This window comes from Dromiciops gliroides, chromosome 2 (assembly GCF_019393635.1).
Source record: "Dromiciops gliroides isolate mDroGli1 chromosome 2, mDroGli1.pri, whole genome shotgun sequence".
Classification (NCBI taxonomy): Eukaryota; Metazoa; Chordata; class Mammalia; order Microbiotheria; family Microbiotheriidae; genus Dromiciops; species Dromiciops gliroides.
In genome coordinates, this window is record NC_057862.1 from 536,785,579 (window position 1) to 536,809,288 (window position 23,710).

General features: G+C 41.3%; 1 protein-coding gene across 4 annotated transcripts in view; it reads left to right on the top strand.

The window, feature by feature from the left end:
• Positions 1-23,710, top strand: part of CSGALNACT1 (chondroitin sulfate N-acetylgalactosaminyltransferase 1) — a 173,877-nt gene that overhangs the window by 121,379 nt on the left and 28,788 nt on the right. For all 4 annotated transcript variants that reach the window (XR_006355036.1, XM_043989240.1, XM_043989241.1 and 1 more), the window contains one exon: positions 3,371-3,472. Coding sequence is in view for 3 of the 4 variants with exons in the window: in XM_043989240.1 (XP_043845175.1) it covers positions 3,371-3,472 (102 nt within the window). In the remaining variant the exon portion in view is untranslated. The remainder of the gene's footprint in view (positions 1-3,370; positions 3,473-23,710) is intronic.

A 23,710-nucleotide genomic window follows, 5' to 3' on the forward strand; every position in this document is an offset into this window, starting at 1 on the left:
CCCTGGATTCAGGAGTACCTGAGTTCAAATCCGGCCTCAGACACTTAACACTTACCAGCTGCATGACTCTGGGCAAGTCACTTAACCCCAATTGCCTCACTTAAAAAAAAAAAAAAGATGGTCTGATGATATTTTTAATAGATTAATGTCTTTTGATATCTTTTGCTTTTATATCACCAAAATTTCCCCTTGTTTTCTGAGAGAGTCATCCCATCCTTTATAACAGGAGATTTCCAATGACATTTTAATTTCAGCAAGTATCACATGAGTCATGGTTTATCCAGAACTCCTCCTATAAGTGAACCTTATAGTTATTCCTACTTCAGAAGTGTCTTTTGGGGAGCCTACATCCTGCCAGAGAACAGTAGAGGGATCGAAGAGTCTCAGTAGCTTATTTCCTGAAATTGGGAAGTGCTTTGAAAAGATTAAAAAAGCCAGCATGAAACATAGCAGAGATGTTGCCGAAAAAGTGAGATTCCTATTATTTGGTCACAGTAGGGGACCCTTCCCTGGATCTGCGGATGGATTTTTTCCTGCTGGCAAATGTAATTTAAAAGCCCAATTCCCCCTGTATTTCTCTTTGTATGTGTATTCTTTTCTAGTCCAGCAAAGGAAGTTAAAACATTACCTGGCAAGTTCATCAAAGGGCCCTTTTATCTAAAGGAAATTGTATTGTTGATAACTAAAGGTTTAGGTGGCAGCCTCTGCAGCTATGAGCGCTCATGTTTTGAAGGGCCTTTACAGCAGAATAACTCCCTTCACTGTCCCCATTCCACTTCCTAAGGACACTATCTATCATCATGCCTGGGTTCCTTCTAGACTGTTCTGTGTGCCATCCCCTGAAAACTCCTTCTTTACTCTTATCTGTGTGTCTCAGCACATGGTTTTACCTCTGTCTCCTCCTTTTCCCCTCCTACCAAATCCTTTGGTGGGTCTAAAGCTCACTTTCATGGTGCTTCTCCTCTCACTAACATCTCTTGTCACCTGGAGAGAACATTGTTACCCAGTGTTTGCTGACTGGAATAATGATAATGAATAATAAGATATCCCTTGACTGCCCAGCATTTCCTACCAGTAATCATTCCTTTGAGATGAAGGGGTTGTCTCCGGATGGATCCTGCTCAAACAGAGATATGTTACCTGGCAGGTGTCTGATATTACACAATACTGGATCAGGTTCTTTTGTCCAGTTTTGCAGCTATAATTTACCAGTGAGCAGCACCACCAGGGAATAAGTTATCTGAGAGCAAAGTTTGATTAGGTTGGAAGAGGGCCAGAAAAATGGAAAGCTTGGGCCATTGAAGAGAGGGAAGAAGGAAGCACCCATCAGGGTTCTTCTTTGTGGCAAGAGGCCTGTACAACGAGAGAGTCGCTCAGGTGCCGAACAAGGAGGAAAGAGTTGTTAATTGAGGATATGGGGCACAGTTAAGCTTCACGGTTTCACCTGGGTCAGACTCTGCTGGGAGGAGGGTGCAAGGGAACACTCACTATTTCTCCTTGGGAAAGTATTCTTAGGTCACTGGCTCCAAGCTGCCCCTGGAATGTCATGAGCCTGAGTTGATGAAAATAAAAGCAAACACTCCAACCTACAGGGGAGGACACCTCATTGCAGTTACCAGACCAGTCTTCCCAGCTGCCATGCAAAAGGGCATTGGGAGTCTGAGATTCTAGGCTGACTCCTCCGCTAGCTCCGGCAAACTGCATAATCTCTGTCCCTCAGTTTCCTCCTCTAGAAAGTGAAGGTTAAAACTTCCCTCCTTCATTAGGCTGTGAAAAAAACGAGGGAGGTAGCACTGGAATAGGGCATGAAACTTGGAACCTGGAAGACCCAAATTTGAATCCTTCCATTCCTACTTCCAGACTGTGTGACCTTGGTCAATTCACTTAAACTCCCTCAGCCTCAGTTTTCCCATCTTTAAAGTGGGTATAACATTTAAAATATCTGTCTATATATGTGTTATTGAAGTGCTTTAAAGAGATAGTATATATAAAAAGTAAACCAAGTTAATACAAAATTATTTTAAATGGCTCGAGGAGAAAATATAATGAAATAATAGATGTAAAGTAGCTGGCATTTTTTACCCCTTTGAGGTTTGTAAATCTCTATATGTGAAAGGACTTTGGGTGGAGTGGAGTTAAAAGCATCAGGGTACCTTCCATTACATCATGTTGCTTCTATAAAGAATTGGAGAACAACAATATTTGTAACAGTTCTTTTTGTGGTGGCTAAGAATTGGAAATTATGGGGATGTTCAACAATTGGGGAATGGCTGAACAAGTTGTAGTATATGATGGTGATGGAATATTATTGTGCTATAAGAAATGATCAGGATGATTCCAGGAAACCTGGAAAGACTGATGCAAAGTGAAGTGAGCAAAACCAGGAGATGGTTGTATACAGTAATGGGAACATTGTGTGATGATCAACCATGAATGATTTAGCTCTTTTCAGCAATACAATGATCCAAGACAATTAATTCCAAAGGGCTCGTGATGAAGCATGCTATCCACCTCTAGAGGGAAAAAAAACAACACCTGATACTGTCTGAATACAGACTGAAGCATTTTATTTTTCTCTTTCCTTTTCTCCTTCCCTCCCTCTCTCATTCCCTCCCTCCCTCATTCCCTCCCTTCCTTCTTGCCTTCTTTTTCAAGTTTTCTTGTACAAAATGACTGATATGGAAATGTTTTACATGATTGCACATATATAAGCCGTATTGGATTATTTACCAAAACTTTAAAAAACTTTAAAATTGTTTTAACATGTAATTGGGGGGAAATAAAATATTATGTAAATAAATAGATTAAAGTTAAAAACAGAACTAGAGGGCCTGGGGAATATGACCCAAGGCTCCATGCATGTTTATTTTTAAAATGATGCAAATTCATAAGGTTCTACTCCATACCTTTAACTCTAATATTAACCATGGCATGACACAGCCTTTGCTACATCTGAGACCCCATTTGTTTTCTCTGAGGCATACATTGTAATACCAAGTCCCTTTGTCCCACCAGTAAAACACAATGTTTGGTGTTGCCCATTGCTGAGTTCTGGCTTCTTCTGAGTCCCAGCTAAAACCCCAATTTCTAGGTGGGAAAGGAAGCTTTCCCCAATTCCCTCAGTTACTTTCTACACACCCTGTAGATGGCTTGTTTGTACATGTTTATCTGCATGTTGTGTTCCCCACTAGATTGTGAGCTCTTTGAGGGCAGGGACAATCTTTTTGCCTTTTTATTTTTGTATCACCAGCCCTTAGCATAGTGCCTAGCAATAGCAGGAAATTAATAATTGCTTATTGACTGTCTGACTGACTGCTCTGGAAAGTGGACTCCAATCTTCTACGGGGCTGACTTGTGTTTGGTTTTCTAGGGAGATGTGCATCCAACAAGATGGGAGAGTTCACCTCACCGTGGTCTACTTTGGAAAGGAACAAATGAGTGAAGTGAAAGGAATATTGGAGAACACTTCCAAGTGAGTTTTGCATGAGAACCATGCTCTCCAAACTACAGGCTGAGGGAGAAACTACAGTGTAATTTGACTTTGCTTCCGGGTGTGGGGAGGGGTGTGATTTAGCCTGGTTGGCAGCTTGAGGAGAGGGGGAGGGGAAAAGAAAGAGGATTCTGCCTCATTCTTCCCCCTGAGATCACCCTGCCTGACACCAGTCCTAATTGTGTTGAGTTGACACATTTGACAGATGCGATCAACTCCCAGGAGCAGCTGGGTTGGGAAGCTTTAGGTTTCTTTGGGCTTCTGCATGACTGAATATAATCATTCTTTTTAGCACTAAAGATTTTGGAGGTTTACATGTGCAGAGTGGGAATTAGAAAGAACATAGCTCTGTAATTAGTTCTGTCTCAGTCATAGCTAGGAAAGTTAAGAGGGATGCGCCCAGTCAGATCTCCCTCATTTTAGCAAAGGGATGTGGTCGGTCCCTTGATGTTCACTTATTATGCATTTTGAGGGACAAAAGAGAAAGCAAAGGGGGTTGGCTGAGGAGCCCAACTTAAATCTTCCGAGCAGGATGGCAAGCTTTTAAATGAGGGCTTGTCATAGACTGTCATGGTTTTATGTAATAGCTGACAGATCAGCCATCAGAAAAAAGAAACTTGAATAAAGGTGTATGCTATGTTGTTGTTGTTCATTCGTGCCAGATTCTTTGTGACCCCTTTTGGGGTTTTCTTGCCAGAGATAGTAGAGTGGTTTGCCATTCCTTCTCCAGCTCATTTTACTGATGAGGAAACTGAGGCAAACAGGGTCAAGTGACTTGCCCAGGGTCACACAACTAATAAACACCTGAGGCCAGATTTGAACTTAGGTCCTCTTAACTCCAGGGCTAGTCCACTGAGGCACATTTTCTTCTTTTCTTTTTCTTTCTTATTTTTTAGGGGCAAGGGGAATGACTGGATCACTACCCTCCTCCCCACCTATCCCTTTGGAAGAAAGAAAAAAATTCATAACAAATATGTGCAAACAAAGCTAAGCCCCACATTTCCCATGTCTATAAATGTCTATAAATGCAGCAAGTAGATGGGTCATGTTTTATCATCAGTCCTCTGGAATCATGACCACCATTTTACTGAACAAGTTTGTAAACCCCACTCCCCAACACCCCCCTCCCCCAAAAAGTTAGACTGGTAGATCAAGGGTATGTATGCTGTGGTTACAGTCTATCGATGTTTAGCAAAATATTTGGTAAACTCATGCTGTTCTTTGCAGTCTGGTGCCTAACATCATTACTCAACTGAAATAGCTCTCCCCAGTAACCAATGTTCTCTTAATTGTCACATTTAATAACCTTTTCTCACTCCCCATCCTTCTAGACCTCTGATGTTGTTGGCTACCTTGTATTCCTAGATACCCTCTTTGTGTTCTCATACCTGTGTGACCTTTCCTTCTCCATCTCTTTTTCTGGGTCACCATCCATTTCACACCCCCTAACAGTAGATGTCCCCCTCAAGGCTCTGTCTGGGTCACCTTTTTCTTAAACTGTATAGCCCAGACCTAAACACAATCGTCCAGATGAGGTATGACCAGGGGAGATGGCAGTGGTACCACTGTCATCTCCTTATTCTGTACCTCTCATAATGCAACCCAACATCTCATTAGCTCTTTTGGCCACTGTATCACACTGCTTATAACATCAAGCTCAAAATAGGATCTCTTGGGGGCAGCTAGATGGCACAGTGGATAAATCACTGGCCTTGGATTCAGGAGGACTTGAGTTCAAATCCAGCCTCAGACACTTGACACTTAATTAGCTGTGTGACCCTGGGCAAGTCACTTAACCCTCATTGCCCTGCAGAAACAAAAACAAAACCAAAAAACAAAAAATAGGATCTCTTTACTCCTACCTGGATGCTTTTCCCCAGTTCATTAAAAACTCTCTCTAAAAGGAGTTCTATAGGTATCACTGTTTGTCAAACTTGCTTCTAGACAAGGGCAAATTTTGACAGAGCTAGCATACAAACCTTGGACAACCGCCCTGTTTCCACAGCAGGCCCCAAGGCCGGTGGGGAATGAGTCCTCATAGGCTCTTGCTGTGTTGATTCTCCAACCTGCCTAGTAGCAGAAAGTAGAATGAGGACATAAATGTAGCCATGGAGGAGGAACAATGAGTAACAAAAATCAATGAAGCATAAACGGTCTGTGTGGGCCTCATTGATTTTTTTTCCCTCACTCTCTGAATTGTTAGACTGGTCACCATTGGTCTCTCCATTTACTTTATTTCCTTTCTTTGTTCGCTCTCTCTCTCTCTTTCTCTCTCTGAATCTCCTGGCTCTCCTTCCTCTGTGACGCTGCTTTCAGAGGCATTTCTTAGCACAGTTCATTAGCTGGTGACTACCTTTTTCCTTAGAGAAACAAGATGGGCAGGCCCTGAGTGCAGGGCACTACCTTTTTTTTTTTTTTTAAAGTGAGGCAATTGGGTTTAAGTGACTTGCCCAGGATCACACAGCTAGTAAGTGTTAAGTGTCTGAGGTCGGATTTGAACTCAGGTACTCCTGACTCTAGGGCCAGTGCTCTATCCACTGCACCACCTAGCTGCCCCTGGGGCACTACCTTTGAAGGAAGCAGCCTAATGTGGTGATGAATTGTTTGAGAGCCAGAAGATTTGGGGTTCAAATCTCAGCTATGCTATATACTACCTTTGTTTCCTTTGGTTGCTACGAGCACCTATATGCATTTTTACCTTCTCAGAACCTCAGTTCTTCATCTGTCTAATATGAGTGTTGGGCTAGGTGACTGCTAAAATCTCTTCTAACTCTAAAAATCTTACGATCATAAATGGTTTCTAATGCTCTGAGATATTTGGAATGGCTTTTTGGCTAACCTACTAGGAAAGATGTTATAATTAGTATAATGTTCGATGAACTAATTGCAGTTAAACCTCACATACAGCAGCCATATTTACTTAAATCATACACTTTGCCCATGACTTTATTTTTTTTCCCCATAAGTCAGATCATTTCAGTTTTTTGTATAATATCTCACCTCTGTCTGCAGCAGTGCTACCAAAGACCAACCTACAGCACAGGAGTTATTGCAAGTGGGGAGGGCCATGTAAGTCAGCAAGGGAAAGATGAAGATGAAATCGCTGCTTTCACTTCTCGAGGAGGCCCAACAACATTCTCCCCTAGCGCTATGAATTCTCCATAAAGGTAGTTAGGTGAAAATCATATGCTATATGACACCTTGGGTACACTCTCTCCCTCCTCCTCTCCCTCCCTCTCCCCCAGTTTTCCAATTCTAGCTCTGAGAACAGTAATCTAATCAGCGCTATCATTCTTGGAAAGGACATGTCAATTAGGCCACCCTAATTGGCCTACTCACTCATTTGCACTATGGCTCCCAGTTATCATTCCCTCTGACATCTCTGCTCTTACTTGTCATATCTCGTGTGTGTGTGTGTGTCTGTGTGTGTGTGTGTGTGTGTGTGTGTGTGTGTATGTATTACCCTCCTCTATTTGAATGTAAGCTCCTTGAGGGTGGGGCTCTTTCTCTGTCTCTCTGTCTCTGTCTCTATCTCTGTCTCTCTGTTTATCCTCTCTCCGGCTGTCTCTGTCTGCCTCTGTCTGTGTTTGTGTCTCTGTCTCTGTCTGTGTTTCTCTCTCATCTTCAGGGCTTAGCATAGTGTCTCATAGATAATAAGTACTTAATGCCTGCCTGCCTACCTGCCTGCCTTCCTTCTTTCCTTCCTTCCTTCCTTCCTTCCTTCCTTCCTTCCTTCCTTCCTTCCTTCCTTCCTTCCTTCCTTCCTTCCTTCCTTCCTTGCTTCCTTCTCTCCTTCCAGCTTTCTGAGTTTTTACCTTCTTCCTCTCTCTGTCTTTTTCTCTCTTTCCCTTTGTTTTTTCTTTCTTTCTGTTTTTCCCTTCCTTCTTCCCACTCTCCCTTTTTTTCTTTCTCCCTCAACTAGGTATGGTTCCAAACTTTGTCCCTGATTCTGAATGCCAGATTGTTTAATGAAATTCCAGTTCATATTTCTGTAGTGCTTTGAGGTTTATGAAGTATTTTTCTAGTAATATTTCCTGTAAGGCAAATAGCAAAAGAATTAATATGTCCATTTTATGTATGAGCAAACTGAGGCCCAGAGAAGTGAAATGACTTGTCCATGTTCACATAGCTAGTAAATCAATGAATGGTAGGTCTTCTAGGTTCATGGCTTATTCTACTATACTACCTAGAGTCATAAAGTGCTTTTTAGCAAGTTTAGTACTTACAATGCCAGATCCACAGAATCCTACAAGTATAAAATACTGAAAATAGACATATTAATCCAGAGGCAGCAGGGTGGACAGAGAGCTGTTTTGTAATGAGGAAGACCTGTGTTTGTCTCCTGCCTCAGATGCTTATGTGCTGTGTGACCCTGGGCAAGTCACTTAACTTCCATGTGTCTCAGTTTCCTTACTTGTAAAATGAGATGCTATTACTGCTACCTCATAGGGTGTTTAAGGACCAGATGAGATGCTCTTTAAATAATAAAATGCTTTGCAAAATTTAAAGTGCCATAAAAATGAGCAAATAATCCTTAAAGCTACACTTGGCCTTCGTTCTCTTTGAAGAAGATGAACTTGAATAATGTAAAATTCTAATTGACAAGCTAGGGAGCACTGAGCTGGAGTCAAGACCTGAGTTCAAATTCGGCCTGTGTGACCCTGGCAAGTAATCCTTTGCTTGCCTAGATTTTCTTATTTGTAAAATGGGGATAATAACAGCACCTATAACCCAGCATGGTTCTGAGGATTAAATGAGATATTTATAAAGCACTTTGACAACCTTAAAGCAACATATAAATGCCAGTCATCGTCATCATCATCAAGCAGAGGAAAGCATCCAGGATTGTGAGGAAGAGCTTAAAACCACACCATACAAGGATTGACTAAAGGAACTGAGGTGTAGCCTAGAGAAGAGGCTTAGGAGGGTCTGGGGAAATACAATCTGCCATGGTTTAGATTTGTCAGATCTAAGGGGGGTTAGAGTGGCTCTGCTTGACCCCAGGGAGTAGAAGCAGTTTATTTGTGGGTCAGAGGGCAATGAGGGTTAAGTGACTTGCCCAAGGTCACACAGCTAGTGTCAAGTATCTGAGGCCAAATTTGAACTCAGGTCCTCCTGAATCCAGGCCTGGTGCTTTATCCACTGTGCCACCTAGCTGCCCCCAGAAGCAGATTTTTAACTCCTGAAACAAGGGAAGAACATCTCAGTCAGGAGTCATCCAGCAGTGGTAGGGAGTTCATTGAATGTTTCCAGATGGAGCTGAATAGCCACCCTTCCAGATGTCCTGGAAGGCATTGAGTCATCAGTCAGGCTGGGTATAGAGTTAGGTCACCTCTAAGGCCCTTATCACCTCCCAGACACTGTAATAAATACAAATTAAATCACTCCCTACCCCAGTGTACTCTAATTCAGTGCAGTCTGGGTTTCTTTGCTTCTTGGAAACGAAGAAGGTCGAAGTCAGGTTCTCCAGCCACAGGTCAGATTAGAAGTGAGAGGAGTGACTGACAACCTGCTCTTCTTTATTAACCTTTCCCAGATCTCTCCCGTCTCCTACATAATTCCACAGAATCTCTCCAAGGAGGTTCAGGAGAAAGGATGAGCACAAACTAGTCAGGAAAAGTGCTTTGAAGATAGTAAAATGCTGTCAAAATGTGGGATGACATTAGTCTTCTTCTTTTTTTTTAAATTTATTTTATTTTAATGAAGATCCACCACCTCTCCCTCCTGCATCTCCTTCCCCTTTGATGACTCTCCAAAACTAGCTCTGGAGCTGTAGAGCAAGAGTTCTTAACCTGGGGGTCTCTTTAGGATTATGGGGAGATTTCAGGAGGTCTGTGAGCTTGGGTAAGAAAAATACCTCCTTCTTTTCTTTTTTTTAAAAATTCTTTTAAAAAATCAATAATACACTTTGTCTCTCCTTCTTTACTCCCCAATTTAGGAAGGCAAGAAAGACAAGGTCTGTTACAAATATGCACAGTCAAGCAAAACAAATTCTTGTATTGGCTATGCCCAGAAAAGTTATTTTCTCAATATGTGCTGTGAGTCCGTCACTTCTCTGTCAGGAGGTGGGTAATGATAAGGTTATTCGAGTGGTTCAGGTAATTCACAAATATTTTTATATACTGTTTATATAGTTGGGCAGCTAGGTGGCACAGTGGATAGAATGTTAGGTCTGAAAGCAGGAAGACTCTTCTTCCAGAGTTTAAATCTGGCCTCAGACACTTCCTAGCTATGCGACCCTGGGCAAGTCACTTAACCCTGTGTGCCTAAGTTTCCTCCCCCTGTAAAATGAGTTGGAGGAGGAAACCATTCTAGTATCTCTGCCAAGAAAATCCCAAATGAGGTCACAAAGAGTCAAACACAACAGAAACAACTAAATGTCAACATTTATATAGCTGTGTGTTGTTTCCACTGACAGGATACTAGGTCTTTGAGGGAAGTGTCTGGCACAGAGTAGTGGTTTTAACAATGCTTTTTGATTGATTGATTACCTCAGTTAGTAGTCCAGAAATTCCTAGTGGGTCTCTACCTGGGCTTTTGAGCTGACTGCCTGCTGACTGTGGCTGCCTCAGGTAGACAGAGCTGTCTTTCACGTAGAAGTCTCCAGGGCAGCAGTGACTATTGCTGCTATTGCCACTGATGGGCCAATGGTACTTTGGTTAAATTATTTTGTCATATATGGACATTAAAATGAAAAATAAAGACTTGGCTCCTGGATGGGAAGTAAATCAACTTGAAGACAACTGAATAGCAGGTTATAACTGACTTTATAGCATTTGATAAAGTTCAAGCTTTGCACAGTCTATTATTTATGCCCAAATTATCTCCCCCCCAACCAACAAATAACATATTCCTTTCCTTCTATAAATATTCCATATTCATTCCCCTCAGAAAAATTCCCTGATAAAAAGGAATTTAATCCTGGCGTACTACAAAGCTCTGCATCCCATCTCCTAGGTTAATTATCCTCAAACTCCACTTGGAGCATATCATTTTCCTGGCTATTAGTTTTCCAACCATAACACCCAATTGATTTTTCCTCCACAACATAACTAGCATAAAGTTCCTTTTTCATCCCAACATCATCATTCTCGAATTCATCCTCCTCACAGCTGCAAAAATAATCTTCCTAAAAGCACTAGTCTGACCATCCCACACTCCCTCTCACGGATCTTCAGTGGCTCCCAATTGCCTCCAGGATAAAATACAAATTCTTCAGCTTGGCTTTTAAAGCCCTTCTCAATATAATTCTGGCCTACATATGTTTCCATATTTATCTCATGCATTCTATATTTTAACCAAACTGAATGACTCACAGTCTTCCAAACTTGGTATTCCACCTCCTGCCTTTGCCTAGAATGTCCCTCATGCCTGGAAAGCATCTCTTCCTTACCGTTATCCCTTACAATTCCGACCTTCCTTCAGGACTCAGCTCATGTGCCAACTCTGATAGGAAGCCTTTAGCTATTAGTGTTTTCTCTTTCCTCAAATTTCATATATACATACATACATATACATGTGTGTATACATGGAATATATTTATTTGTATATATTTATATATAATTTATCTATTTACATCTATTCCCTCAGTTAAATGTGACCTCCATGAGAGCAGGGTCTATTTTTTATGTTGTCATGTCCTCAGCACTTAGTATCATTCTATGCACATAGTTGGCCCTTAATAAATGCTTAATTTGGCTTCTCTCTGTTTACTGGGTCAAGTCCAAATCCCTTAGTTCATATTCAAGATCCTATACAATCTGCGTACAATTTCTAAACGTGAAACTGTCAAGCTCTTCCCCATCTCCATTTAATTCATTTTTTTTCGTTTAATTCAATTTAAAGAAATTATTGAGTGCCTACTATGTGCAAAGTTGTATCCTAGCTGCTGAGGTGGATATAAAGATGGATAAGACACAAAGCAGATTGCAAAGAACATAAAATGTGAATGAGTACAGAGGACTGGGTGGTGTCTCCCAAATCCTCTATATCAAGGATTCTAAGCTTGAGATCCACAGAACACCCCCTTCTCCACCGTGGATCAATGGAGAGATTTCAGGGGGTCTCAGAACTTGGGTAGAAGTTACCTCTTTATTCTCACTAAACTCTAACTGAAACAGCATTTCCTTCAATTATTTAAAAATGTTAACTCTAATAAGGGGTCTGTAGACTGCAGTAGGTGGCATGCACCAGAAGTTTAAGAACTTGTACCTATATCCTCAACTACAACCTAACTGGTGTATTCACTCTAAGGAACATGTTTAAAGGAAGTCCTGCTCATGGATTCTTTTTTTTTTTTTTTTTTTGCAAGGCAATGATAGTTAAGTGACACAGCTAGTAAGTGTCAAGTGTCTGAGGCTGGATTTGAACTCAGTTCCTCCTGAATCCAGGGTCGGTGCTTTATCCACTGTGCCACCTAGATTCTCCTCGTGCATTCTTGCTAACCCTATTTTCACCCCCAGGCCCCAGAATGCCCTTTTCTCTTCTTGGCTAAGTGCTATTCATTTTTTAGTCCCTTCTTCTAGGGAACCTTTCCTGTCTACCCCAGCTGACAGTAAACTGCCCCGCTTTTGTGTACAGATCACACACACTGTCTATACCATTCATTTGGTGCCATATATATTATTTACATAATATAATATAATTATCATATCTTATCCTATATCATATCATATCATATCACATATCATATCATATATATCAGCTAGGTGGCACAATGGATAGAGTGCCAGACCTGGAGTCAGAAAGATTTATCTTCCTGAATTCAAATCCAGCCTCAGACTTCTGCCTGCCTCAGTTTCCTTTCCTCATCTGTAAAATAGGGACAATAGCAGCACCTGTCTCTTAGTCTTGTTGTGAGGATAAAATCAGTTAAAAAATAAAATTCATAAAGTGCTTTGCCCATCTTAAACATGCTATGATTATTCTCCTGTCTTTCTTCCTCTTCTGGGAAAGTGTGAAGACTGTCAGCTCTATAGATCATGACTTTCCTCTACACAGGAATATAAATGTTAGTTGATTGTGAGCTTCACATTTGGACTTCCAGGTGTTAGTATAATTTGGAGAGCACTACATTGTGGGAGGTTTTGGTGGTCAAACTAGCCCAGCTCAGTGAAAAGCTTTCACTTTAAGTATACACAGAGAATCCATTTTTGTGGCTGGCGTTCCCTTTCTCCCTCCCCAGGTGTTTACTCTAATTACTTCTGCAGAAATTTATCTTTCAGTGCATCATTACAGGCAATAACCCAAATTAGCTTCCCCAAACCTGCTTCTGTTTTCTAAGAGTTCATGCCATGGAATCACAGGTAGAACCCAGGCTTAGGACATAGGTGCCCTATTTTTTTCTGAGGATTTCTTCTTAGAATGATGGTATTAGGTTGTTTGGTCATTTCAGTCATGTTCAACCCCTTGTGACCCCTTTTGGGCTTTTCTTGACAAAGATACTGGACAAGTTTGCCATCTCCTTCTCTACCTCATTTTACAGATGAGGAAACTGAGGCAAACGGGGTTAAGTGACTTGCAAAAGGCTATACTTCTACTAAGTATCCAAGGTCGAATTTGAAATCAGGAAGACAAATCTTCCTAACTCTAAGCCTAGCACTCTCTTTACTGTACCATTGACATACCCTAGATGATGCTATTATGGGGGAAAAATGAAGTCTGTGAAATTAATTATCACCTAATTGCATTCACTACGTTAATAATTTGTCTTTGTCAAGACATGGTCTTAAAGAAAGCATCATTTCTAAGACCTGATCTGTGTGCCTGTGAGGAGCAGACAAGAAAAGGGATTCTGCTATTGCTGGTGAAGAATTAATGCTGACCCAGTAGAAGCAAGGTGTTCATCTTTGGCACGTTCTGGGCCACACTGTTTGTCTTTAATTCATGTGTTGTTTCAAGCACTTCAGTGAACAAATATCACAGGAAGTTCCCATCTACATATCTGAGAGCAAAACTGGCAGGAAGGTTTATTTCAGGAATATTAAGTTTGCGAAGGGGTCTCCTCACCCCCTTTCAGCCAGGGAATAGCTAGAACCCACTTGGGATGGGGATCTTATCTGAAACATGAGACGGTTAATCTTCTCCCAGGTGAGTGAGAGCTCATGGGACACACTGACCATTCCGATAGGGGAGAGCTTTGCATAAAGGAAAGTAGGACTTGGGTTATTCCCATGGATATCCCAAGGTCACAGGCCTTGTTGCTGTTTGACCTAGACTCTTTATGGAGAAAGGAGATAAAATTCCTTTGTGTCTGAATCACTGACTAAGAGACATTTCAATCCAACAGAAACAGCACAAGACTTGAAGTTGGGATACCTGGATTTGAATACTGGCTCTGACACTTGACCTTGGCATTGACCACTTAGCCCCTCATTTTCTTCATGTATAAAATGGGAACGATAATTCTTGAACTACCCCTTTCCCTCTAAGGGTTGTTGTGAAAATACTGATTTCAGTGTTTTCTAAAAAAATTTACATGAATATTTTGTTATTAACACTGAATTGAGATTGTTATCTGCATACTGGATACAGCAATTGCATTTTGAATGGATCCCCTTCTGCTTCTTTGGGGATGGAATAGGCAAGAATACTATCTTTTTAGGCCTTCTCTTCATCATCAAAATCATTACCATCGTCACCCATGCCCAAAATACTTATTAAGCACCTAATGGTGTGAGATAATTACTGTATGTAGCATTAGGATCATTACAGGCAATAACCCAAATTAACTTCCCTGCACCTGATTTTCGTTCCTAATGGTTTGTACTTTGGGATCACAGGTGGAACCCAGAAATAGGACATACCCTTCCAAACAGTGATTTCTAACACATTTCCCCCCTCTTCTACCTCACAGTGTCTTTAGTGATCTGAAAAGAAAAGTTTCGAAGTTCTCAAACTAGGCCTAGAGTTAGGAAGACCTGAATTCAAATGCGGTCTCAGATACCTGGGCAAGTTGCTTAACTGATGTCTGCCTCAGTTTTTGCAAACGTAAAACGGTAATAATAAGAGCACCGCCCCCTTCCAGGGTTTTGTGAAGATCAAATGAGATAATGTTTATAAAGTACACAGTATCTGGCCCATAGTAGGTGCTCTATAAACATTAGCTAACATTATTATTATTATTATTTATTATAACTGGCCTTAACTTTAAAAAATATAAGCCTTAAATCAAAATATATCTTCTCTATTTTTTTGTATCCTGACAAGTCTTAGTATGACTTCACAGTTGGCAGGTTCATCAGAGATTCATCCAATCCATGCCTCTGCAACATCCCAGATAACATCAGCTGATGTCTTCTTCCTGAGGTCTTTCCTGACTCTACAGCTCCAAAGGATCTCTCCTGTCTCAGCTTTCTCATAGCCTCCAGAGCTCTTTCCATATTTCTTGCATTCTGCCACATATCATTATTTTTTGTGGCTGTGTGCAGTAGCTTCACTCTTAGCCAAAAGGAGAGAAAGCTTATCTCCCCGCTGCTCACTTTACTTTGTATGCTCTTTAAAAAGAGGGTCTGCATCATGTATTACCTTTGTATATCCTACACAAACCCAGTGTCCCAAATATAATAGGTACCAGATAATTGTTCGCTGAATTGAATTTGAATTCCTATACAATTATGATTCTCATTTTCTTACCATTTTTGATGCAGATAGAAATGGTCCTAGTACCTAGTGCCATTATCCTGCTATTTTTTGTTTATACATCTATTCTGTGGACTTCTGTGTAGGCAGGTTGAAAACATGCCTTTTTTGTAATTGAATTGGTATTCATCAACTATGACATCACTGAAAGTGTTTTTGGGACAGCTCCAGTAGCAAAGAGAATAACAAGAATGCCATGTACCTTATCCTGTTCCCACATCATTTTAATTTCCTATCTATTTAATAAAAATAGGTTAGGGTTATGGTTATTGACCAGGGTTCCTATTGTGATGTTTAAAATCTAAAGTGGGTCCTAACCTGCTCCTACCCAGTTTGGGGAGGGAAACTAGCTAAAATTACTGATAAATTCAGCAAGAGTTTAGGCTTTTAAGGACTTGTTAAAGGGTAAAGACAACACATGGGATCCCATAATGCCAGAAAAGTCTATCTACTTTCTATCTACTTTCCTCTCTTTCTCTGTCCGCCTTTTTTCCGTCTCCCACCAAGCCAAAGTCCCGAACAAAAAGAGGCCCTCCCTTTTTTCTCTGTTGGCCGCCATGTGCGGGTTCCTGAAAGAAAAGAGGAAGATCCAGCCTCAACTTCCTAGTTTTCTCTCCCTCCCCAAAAGGGGAGGTCCTTCCAGCTGATTGGTTGAGAGTGATTTTCTGTTGATGGCATAGTCCACAGCCTCTGAGAACAATACCCCACTCAGGGCCAGCTAGGTGTGGTCTTTATTTAATCATTCTTATGTAGGTTCTCAGTCAGTTTTTCAGTCTCACACAATTCAGTCAATTCCAAATCAATCTTCAGGTGGGGCCTCTGGGCATCTGCCAAATCCCATTATTTTATCACACTATTAATAATGATTAATGATAATTATAACTTACTCTCATTATCATCAGCTTCTTCTTTCTTGGGTGTTTAGACAGAAACGGCCCTGGAACAAATCATTGTCTTGCTATTGTCCTTATATTTCTTTTTTTTTTTTTTTTTTAGTGAGGCAATTGGGGATAAGTGATTTGCCCAGGGTCACACAGCTAGTAAGTGTTAAGTGTCTGAGGCCGGATTTGAACTCAGGTACTCCTGAATCCAGGGCCAGTGCTCTATCCACTGCACCACCTAGCTGCCCCTGTCCTTATATTTCTAATGTTCTACACAGTATTGTTCAGGTGGATCAAATACCTGCTTTTTGTTGTTGAATGTATTAGGGTGTTACCTCATCCTTCGTAGGCTCATTGAAAGCTTCCTCAGCATAATTTTATGAGTAAACAGAATAAGAGGGATGGTATACGGCTAAATCCTAAATTGCCAACTAGCCATCATCATCATCCTCATCATCACCATCACCAGGCATTTATTAAGACGCTAGCTACTGTAATGATTGGAATGAGGCCACCTGCTGGAGACTTACTGTAGGATGGCTCCACCATGAGGAGAAGGCGCCTGAGGGCAAGACATGTGGCTTTTCTTTGGCATCAGGAAGTGACCTTTGCTTGTGGGAGGAAGAAGGGGCGAGGCTGGTGCTCTCACTCTCTTTCGCCAGGACTCTCATGGAGAGTGGAGCAGAACTACAGCTCCCAGATAGCTGAATCTAGGCCTCTTTTTCTTTCTCCTCACCAAATTCTTATTCTCCTTAATAAATGCTTCAAAGTCCAACTCTTGCTAAAGCTTATAATTTATTGGCGACCACTCATTCCATATTTTAGACTAGCTAGTGTTAAGGGCTAAAATTCTAGCTAAACTGTCTAAAATATCTAATGAGTGGTCGCCAATAAATTATAAGCTTTAGCAAGAGTTAGACTTTTAAGCATTTATTAAGGAGAATAAGAATTTGGTAAAGAGAGAGAAAAAGGCCTAGATTCCTATCTATTAAAGGGAGAGCACATTTCTAGCTCCGCTCTCCACCAGAGTCCAAAGGCAAGAGCCCCAGAGTCAGCGCCAGTATCTTCCTTCCTCCTCCCACTAGTCCGCGTCACTTCCTCCCGCCAAAGAAAAGACTCCTGGTCTTGCCCTCAAAGACTTCATGGGCAGAACTCTTCTACAGTAAGTATCCAGCAGGTGGCGTCATTCCAATCGTTACACTAGAATTTTAGCCCCTTACACTACTATGTGCCTGGCACGGTGCTAAGTTCTAAGGATACAAAGAAAGGCAGAAATCTGGTCCCTGATCTCAAGGATCTCATATTCTAATTTCTGAGACAACATCAAAACAATGGCATACAAACAATTCAATTCATATACAGCTTAAATGGGAGAAGATCTGTGAGGGAAGACACTAGTGGGGGGGGCGGGGTTGAAAGGGGGTCGGGCAGATTACAGCAGGTGAGATTCTGGCTGAAGCGTAAAGTAAGCAGGGGAAGCCAGGAAGTAGAGGTGAGAGGATAACCAATGAAAAGGCACAGAGTCAGATGATGAAGTGTTGTTTTTGAGGAACAGCAAAAAAAAAAAGCATAGTGTGTCTGAAACATAGAGTTTGAGGAGGGCATTACAGTGTAACAAGATTGGGAACATAGGAAGAGGCCAGATTGTGAAGGGTTTTAATAGCCAAAGAAAGGATTTCTAAAATATTTGATCTTAGAAGTAACAAGGGGGGCAGCTAGATGGCACAGTGGATAGAGCACCGGCCCTGGATTCAGGAGTACCTGAGTTCAAATCCGGCCTCAGACACTTAACACTTACTAGCTCTGTGACCCTGGGCAAGTCTCTTAACCCCAATTGCCTCACTAAAAAAAAAAAAAAAAAGTAACGAGGAATTTATTGAGTAGGGGCTAGCAGGTGACATGATTAGTCCTGTCCTTTGGGCAGTTGAGTGTAGTAGGATAGCCTGCAGTGGGGAAATATTGAAGTCAGGGAGACCAACCAACATGCTGCTATAATCGTCTAGGAATGAGGTGATGAGGGCTTGCACCAGAGTGATGACTACAGAAGTGGAAAAAAGAGGACATATATGAGAGATGCTGTGAAAGTGAAAATAACAAGGCATGGTGACAGATTAGCTGTGGGGAGTGAGTGTTAGTGAGGGGCTGGTGATGACACCAACCTTGTGAACCTGGGGGACTGAGAAGATGGTGGTACCCTAGCCAATAATAGAAAAGTTGGCGAGAGGTTTGGCGGGGAGAGATAATGAGTTGTTTTCTATGTGTTGCGTTCAAGATGCTTGTGGGACAACCAGTTCAAAATAGCACAAGAGACTAGGGGTTAAGAAAGAAGTTAGGGCTCAGTTAATAACTAGATCTGAGCATCATCTGCATGGAGATGATTGAAGCTAAGGGAACTGACAAAGTCACTAAGCAAGATAGTATAAAAGGAGAAGAGAGGAGAGACGAGTATAAGTTCACGTAGTGGGGAGGGTGATGACAGGGATCTTTTCCATTCGTCAGAAAACCAGCACAAGTCTCTTAACTTGGTGAAAACCTGAAGCCTGGGCCTCTGCCATCCCACCTGCATTTGCCAAGGCTCTGGCTGTAAGTGTGGTTGCTGAAGAATAAGTCTTCCTTTTAATTACTCAGTATAGGATTTTTTTTTTCAAAAAAAAATTTTAACATTCATTTTTAAAATGTTGAGTTCCAAATTCAGGTGTTTCTTTAAATTAAACAGCAGTTTGGAAGAGTCCATGATTTTCTTCTCCAGCAATCAGAGAAAGCATAGGTTGGATACAGTAAGGAAATGGTCAAGGATGGATTTTCTCCCTCTTTTGCCAAGTAACTATTTTTGGATGCTTTCACCTGCTTCCCTTCTTTCCCTTGTAGTCAGGAGCCCTTCCCCACCATTATAACTGCAACCCCCCACTGTGCCAGCTCTGGAATGGCAGATGCAACAGGAGGAAGGTGCTTCTCTCTGGGGAGAACATCAGTGGCCCCTTCATTGGTCAGGTGCCCCCAAAGTCCAAGGAGTCTCTGTTCATTCAGCTGGGGAAAAGTGTAGATGAGTTAAGTCCCTTTGCTAGAAGGTCACCTTTGTTTAAAACTGTATCCACAGCACCAAAGCATCCACCAAAGCCATTATTACAGTCATTTGAAACAAATTCCCAACATGCACAATGAATGATGTAGAATAGCCTGTGACTAAACGCCTATAAATGCACTGCTGCCAAAATGAGAACTTTAAGCTACACAGGGAGAGGCCACATGCTGCTCATTTTTGTGTCCTCAGTGCTAGTCACTGTGCTAAGTGCTGGGAATACAAATACAAGCAGAAAGAAAGACAGTCTCTGCTCTCAAAGAGCTTATATTCTAATGGAGGAAGGGACGGTGACATAAAAGGAAGCTGGAAAGGGCTTAAGGTGGAAGAGCTGTGGTGGGGATGCGAGTGGTGGAAGGAGGGTCCCAGCACTGAGGCTTGGTGGAGAAATAACTCTGCAGTCAGAAGGGGAGCCCAAAGATGAATGTTGGAATGAACATTGGTGGCACCATGGATGGATAGATGGGTGAATGAATGAATGAATGAATGAATGAATGAATGAATGAATGAATGAACGAATGAATGAACGAATGAACGAATGAATGAACAAATGAGCATTGATAGCCTGGGAGATTCTGGGCTGCTGAATTTTAAAAATGAACAAATGAATGAAAAAGAAAGTAAAGAATGAACTGCTTCAATGACTCACTCTCCCCTGAGCTCTATAATTCCTTTACAGCAGTAGCCAAAGATCACAAATAGAGAGGTAATGTGGTCCAGTGGATAGAGGGCAGACCTTGGAGTCAGAAGTCCTGCCATGCACAAAATGGTTGTATATTCACAGACAAACCTCAGTGCCCCGGACAGCATTCTAAGCCTCTAGGATAAAAAGGAGTTTCTCATCTGCCTTTGTGGAGGGAGTTTCCATTACTAGAGAGTTTTCCCCTAGAGGAATTCCCAAGTCCATACAAAAACAACAACAGCAACAACAAAAAAATTTTCTTTAATCATATTATCCTTTTTGACTATCGTGAAATATAACTCACTTCTCATGTTAAATTTATAGTTAATTAAAAAAAAACAGGACTTTTTCACATGGAAGCTATGTGTTATAATTGAAAGACCCCTGGATTTGAACTCACAGGACATGGGTTCAGATGCCTGTTCTGTGACCGATATCTGTTTGACGTTGGTTAAATCACCTAAACTCATTTGGCCTCGGTTTCCTTATATATAAAATGAGGGTTGTGGTCCATATGGACCCCTAAATTTCCCTCCAACTTAAAATCTACAACTCTATGATGGTCTGATCATTTCTCTCCCATCGTGTTGTAGTACTTTTTTTCTTGAAATCCAAGCATAGGACTTCATATTTATCTCGATTAAACTTTATCTTATTAGATTTAGCCCATTGTAACTTGGCAATATCTTTTTGAATATGTCAATCTAGATGTTACTTATCCCTCCCATGTTTATGGCCTTGGCAAAATAAATAATCATAACATCTATTCCTTGATCTGAGTTATTGATAACATCAAACAGAGAAGGGCAAGAGGAATGCCGCTCTACCATCCGGGAAAATGCTCATTCAGCCTTCACTTGAACATCTTTGGAGTTTCTTTGGACATGAGAAAGATCATCACCAGGTGGTTGCCCTTTTGGTGATGAGTTTCTCTGAGTTTAGTGAGACTGGTCCTCAGACAACAGGCATGTAGCCTTGTACCACAGCCACACTCAAAAGTAGGGCCTGCCAGAGCCTGCAGTCTCCTGGAATAGACTTAAAGCCCTCAGGGACAGTCCCCTCCCCACCATTATAAGGCATCAGAGCAGACCTCTAGGAAAAGATGCCACCAATCGGACAGTAGGGTCTTTTTAAGATATTAAGAATAAAGGTGGGCAGGGCCATTCATCACTAATCTTTGTGTTTGATCATTAGAGCAGGTGTGCAAGTCAGGGCTAAGTGCTTTAGCGCTAGCAAGGCAGCGTATAAGACACTCATGATGGTGGCGGTGGTGGTGGGCAAAATGTTCAGACCTAAAAGAGTGAAGAGAAGCATAGGAAGTTCTGAACTTTGAGAATCCAAGTAGACACAGATCTGGAGAAGAGATACTAAAGAGTTAGCCTGGGGCTATTTTCCAGTGTCCTCCTAGGAGGTGCCATGCTGGAAATCAGAGCTGCATTGTCTTTTTATCTCCTTCACCAAGAAGATCATCATAAGGGAGCTGAATTTTCTCATGATCTTAATGAAAGCATGGGCTCGACCATGGCATTCCCCTTCTTAATAAATTCTAGTGGCTCCTTTTTAGTTCTAGGATCAAATGTAAACTCCTTTACTTAGCATCTTACAGCCCTTTGCAACCTGTCCCCAAATGACTTTTCAAGTCTTATTATACAGACATTCCTCCCCTTCTTGCTTTCCACCATCCAGTCAAACTAGTCTTCTGACATTCCTCATCTGTGACACTCCACTTCACCCTCTGACCCATTTTGTGCTGACTGTCCCCCATGTCTAAGATGGGGGACTTCCTCCATCCTCATCTTGGTCTCTTAGGGCTCCCAGTCTCCTTCAAGATTCATCTCAGGCAACACCTTCTACACGAGACTTTTTCTCATCCCCTCCCATTACTAGGAGCTTTCCCAGTAAAACAACCTTGTTGTGTGTGTGTGTGTGTGTGTGTGTGTGTGTGTGTGTGTGTGTGTGTGTGTTAGTGTACTATCTCTCTTTGCTACAGATAATCTCTTTGGGGGGCAAGGACTTTTACTTTCACATCAACTTTGACCAGACATACAGTGCCTGGCACATAGTTGTGTATTAGTAAGTACTTGTTGAATGATTGATTACTCCTCTACTGTGGGTCTCATCAGCACTCTCTTGCAGAGATTGATTTGTTTATTCCTGCCAAAGAAAGAATCTTCCCAGTTCTCCTTTAATTTTTTCCCCCAATCTATGACCACAGAAGGAATAAAAGGTAGTAAGGGTGTTGAGCGTGGATGGTGAATTCTAATTAGCTGAGGCTTATATTCCATCCTCTCTGATGCTCAGAGTGTGTCCATTTGCTCTGGTTCTTGACAGGATAACAAGACATATTTCTTTTCTAACTTGATTTTAGGAGCTGCTGCTGCTGCTACACTGACTCTGAATGGCCCAGGCATGAATCTCCCATGGCTGCTTCTCTTATCCTCAGCCTACTCACAAATGCACTCTTGTCATCCATCCCTAAACCATACTAAGCCCTAACTTGTGTGCCATATTTATCATCCACATACATGTGTCTGACTTGGTCTTGTTATTCTATTAAATAAAAATGGGGGGATGTGAAGAAATAAAACTAACAAAAAAGAAACTTATTAAGTTCCTTTTTACTGTAGAGTTCAGCTGGAAACCCTGAGAACTAAAGTTACTAAACGAAAATATTAATAGAAGCCAGGAGCTAAAAGAGACCTCAGAAATCATCTCTAAACTGCAGCCCTACAGCAGGGTATCTTAACCTGGGATGCACAGATCTTCTCAAAGAGCCTATGGATGGCATGTATAAGAAAAACTCCACATCTTTATTTTTACTAACCTCTAACTGAAATTTAACATTTCCTTCAATTACTTAAAAACACCATTCTGAGAAGGGAGTCCCATAGGTTTCTCCAGCTTGTCAGAGGAAGAAACAAACAAAAAAAGGTTAAGCACCCTTACCTGATCTACAGGACTCTCTTTCACAAAACTGATGGTCACATTGATGGAAATAGCAAAATTGGGAAAGGAACTCCCACCTCCCCCCTCTCTTTTTCCCTTACTGCTAGAGGTAGAGAGAGATAAGTTCAAGTTTTAGAAATACTGAATTTGAACTGACAAAACAAGTGAGCTTCCATGGCATCAAAGTGGAAATATCCTATAGGATTTCTTTCTCACTCTGTGTGTGTGTGTGTGTGTGTGTGTGTGTGTGTGTGTGTGTGAGTGAGAGAGAGAGAGAGAGAGAGAGAGAGAGAGAGAGAGAGAGAGAGAGGCATTCATCTCACCCTAAGGATCATTTAATTTTTTAAAATTAAAAGTATTTTAGCAAAGTTTTTTGAAACATTTCTATGGAACATACTGATGAGATCAATGGTAAACCTTCAGTTCTTTTCTAATGAGGAGGGGAGGTGATGCATTTCCCTGAATGAACACTGAGACTGAATCAGGTTTGCAATTATTTTTTTTGATGACCTACATGTAATACTGTTAACTTCATTCAGAATTTAAGGAGCCTTTATTATAACTAACTGAAAGTTTAAGTCAAATCCTATCTTCCCCCAAGGGGAAAAAACATTAATTTTTTAATATTAGTATTTAAAGCTGGTCAGTGAACTGAAATTTTTCATAGACTTTCAATTCCTTCCATAGGCGAAACTAAGCACTGGTTCTTGTACCAGGCATCATCAAGGTTTACAACAATGCCTTGGGTTTACAACAGCTACCCTGGTATCTAGGTTTAAAAGAGAAAACTGTAGTTATTTAGGATAATTGTGTGAAGTGCTATATTAATACATTTGGGGGGGGGCAGCTAGGTAGTGCAGTAGATAAAGCACTGGCCCTAGATTCAGGTAGACCTGAGTGCAAATCTGACCTCAGACACTTGACCCTTACTAGCTGTGTGACCCCAGGCAGGTCACTTAACCCTTATTGCCCTGCAATAAAGAAATAAACAA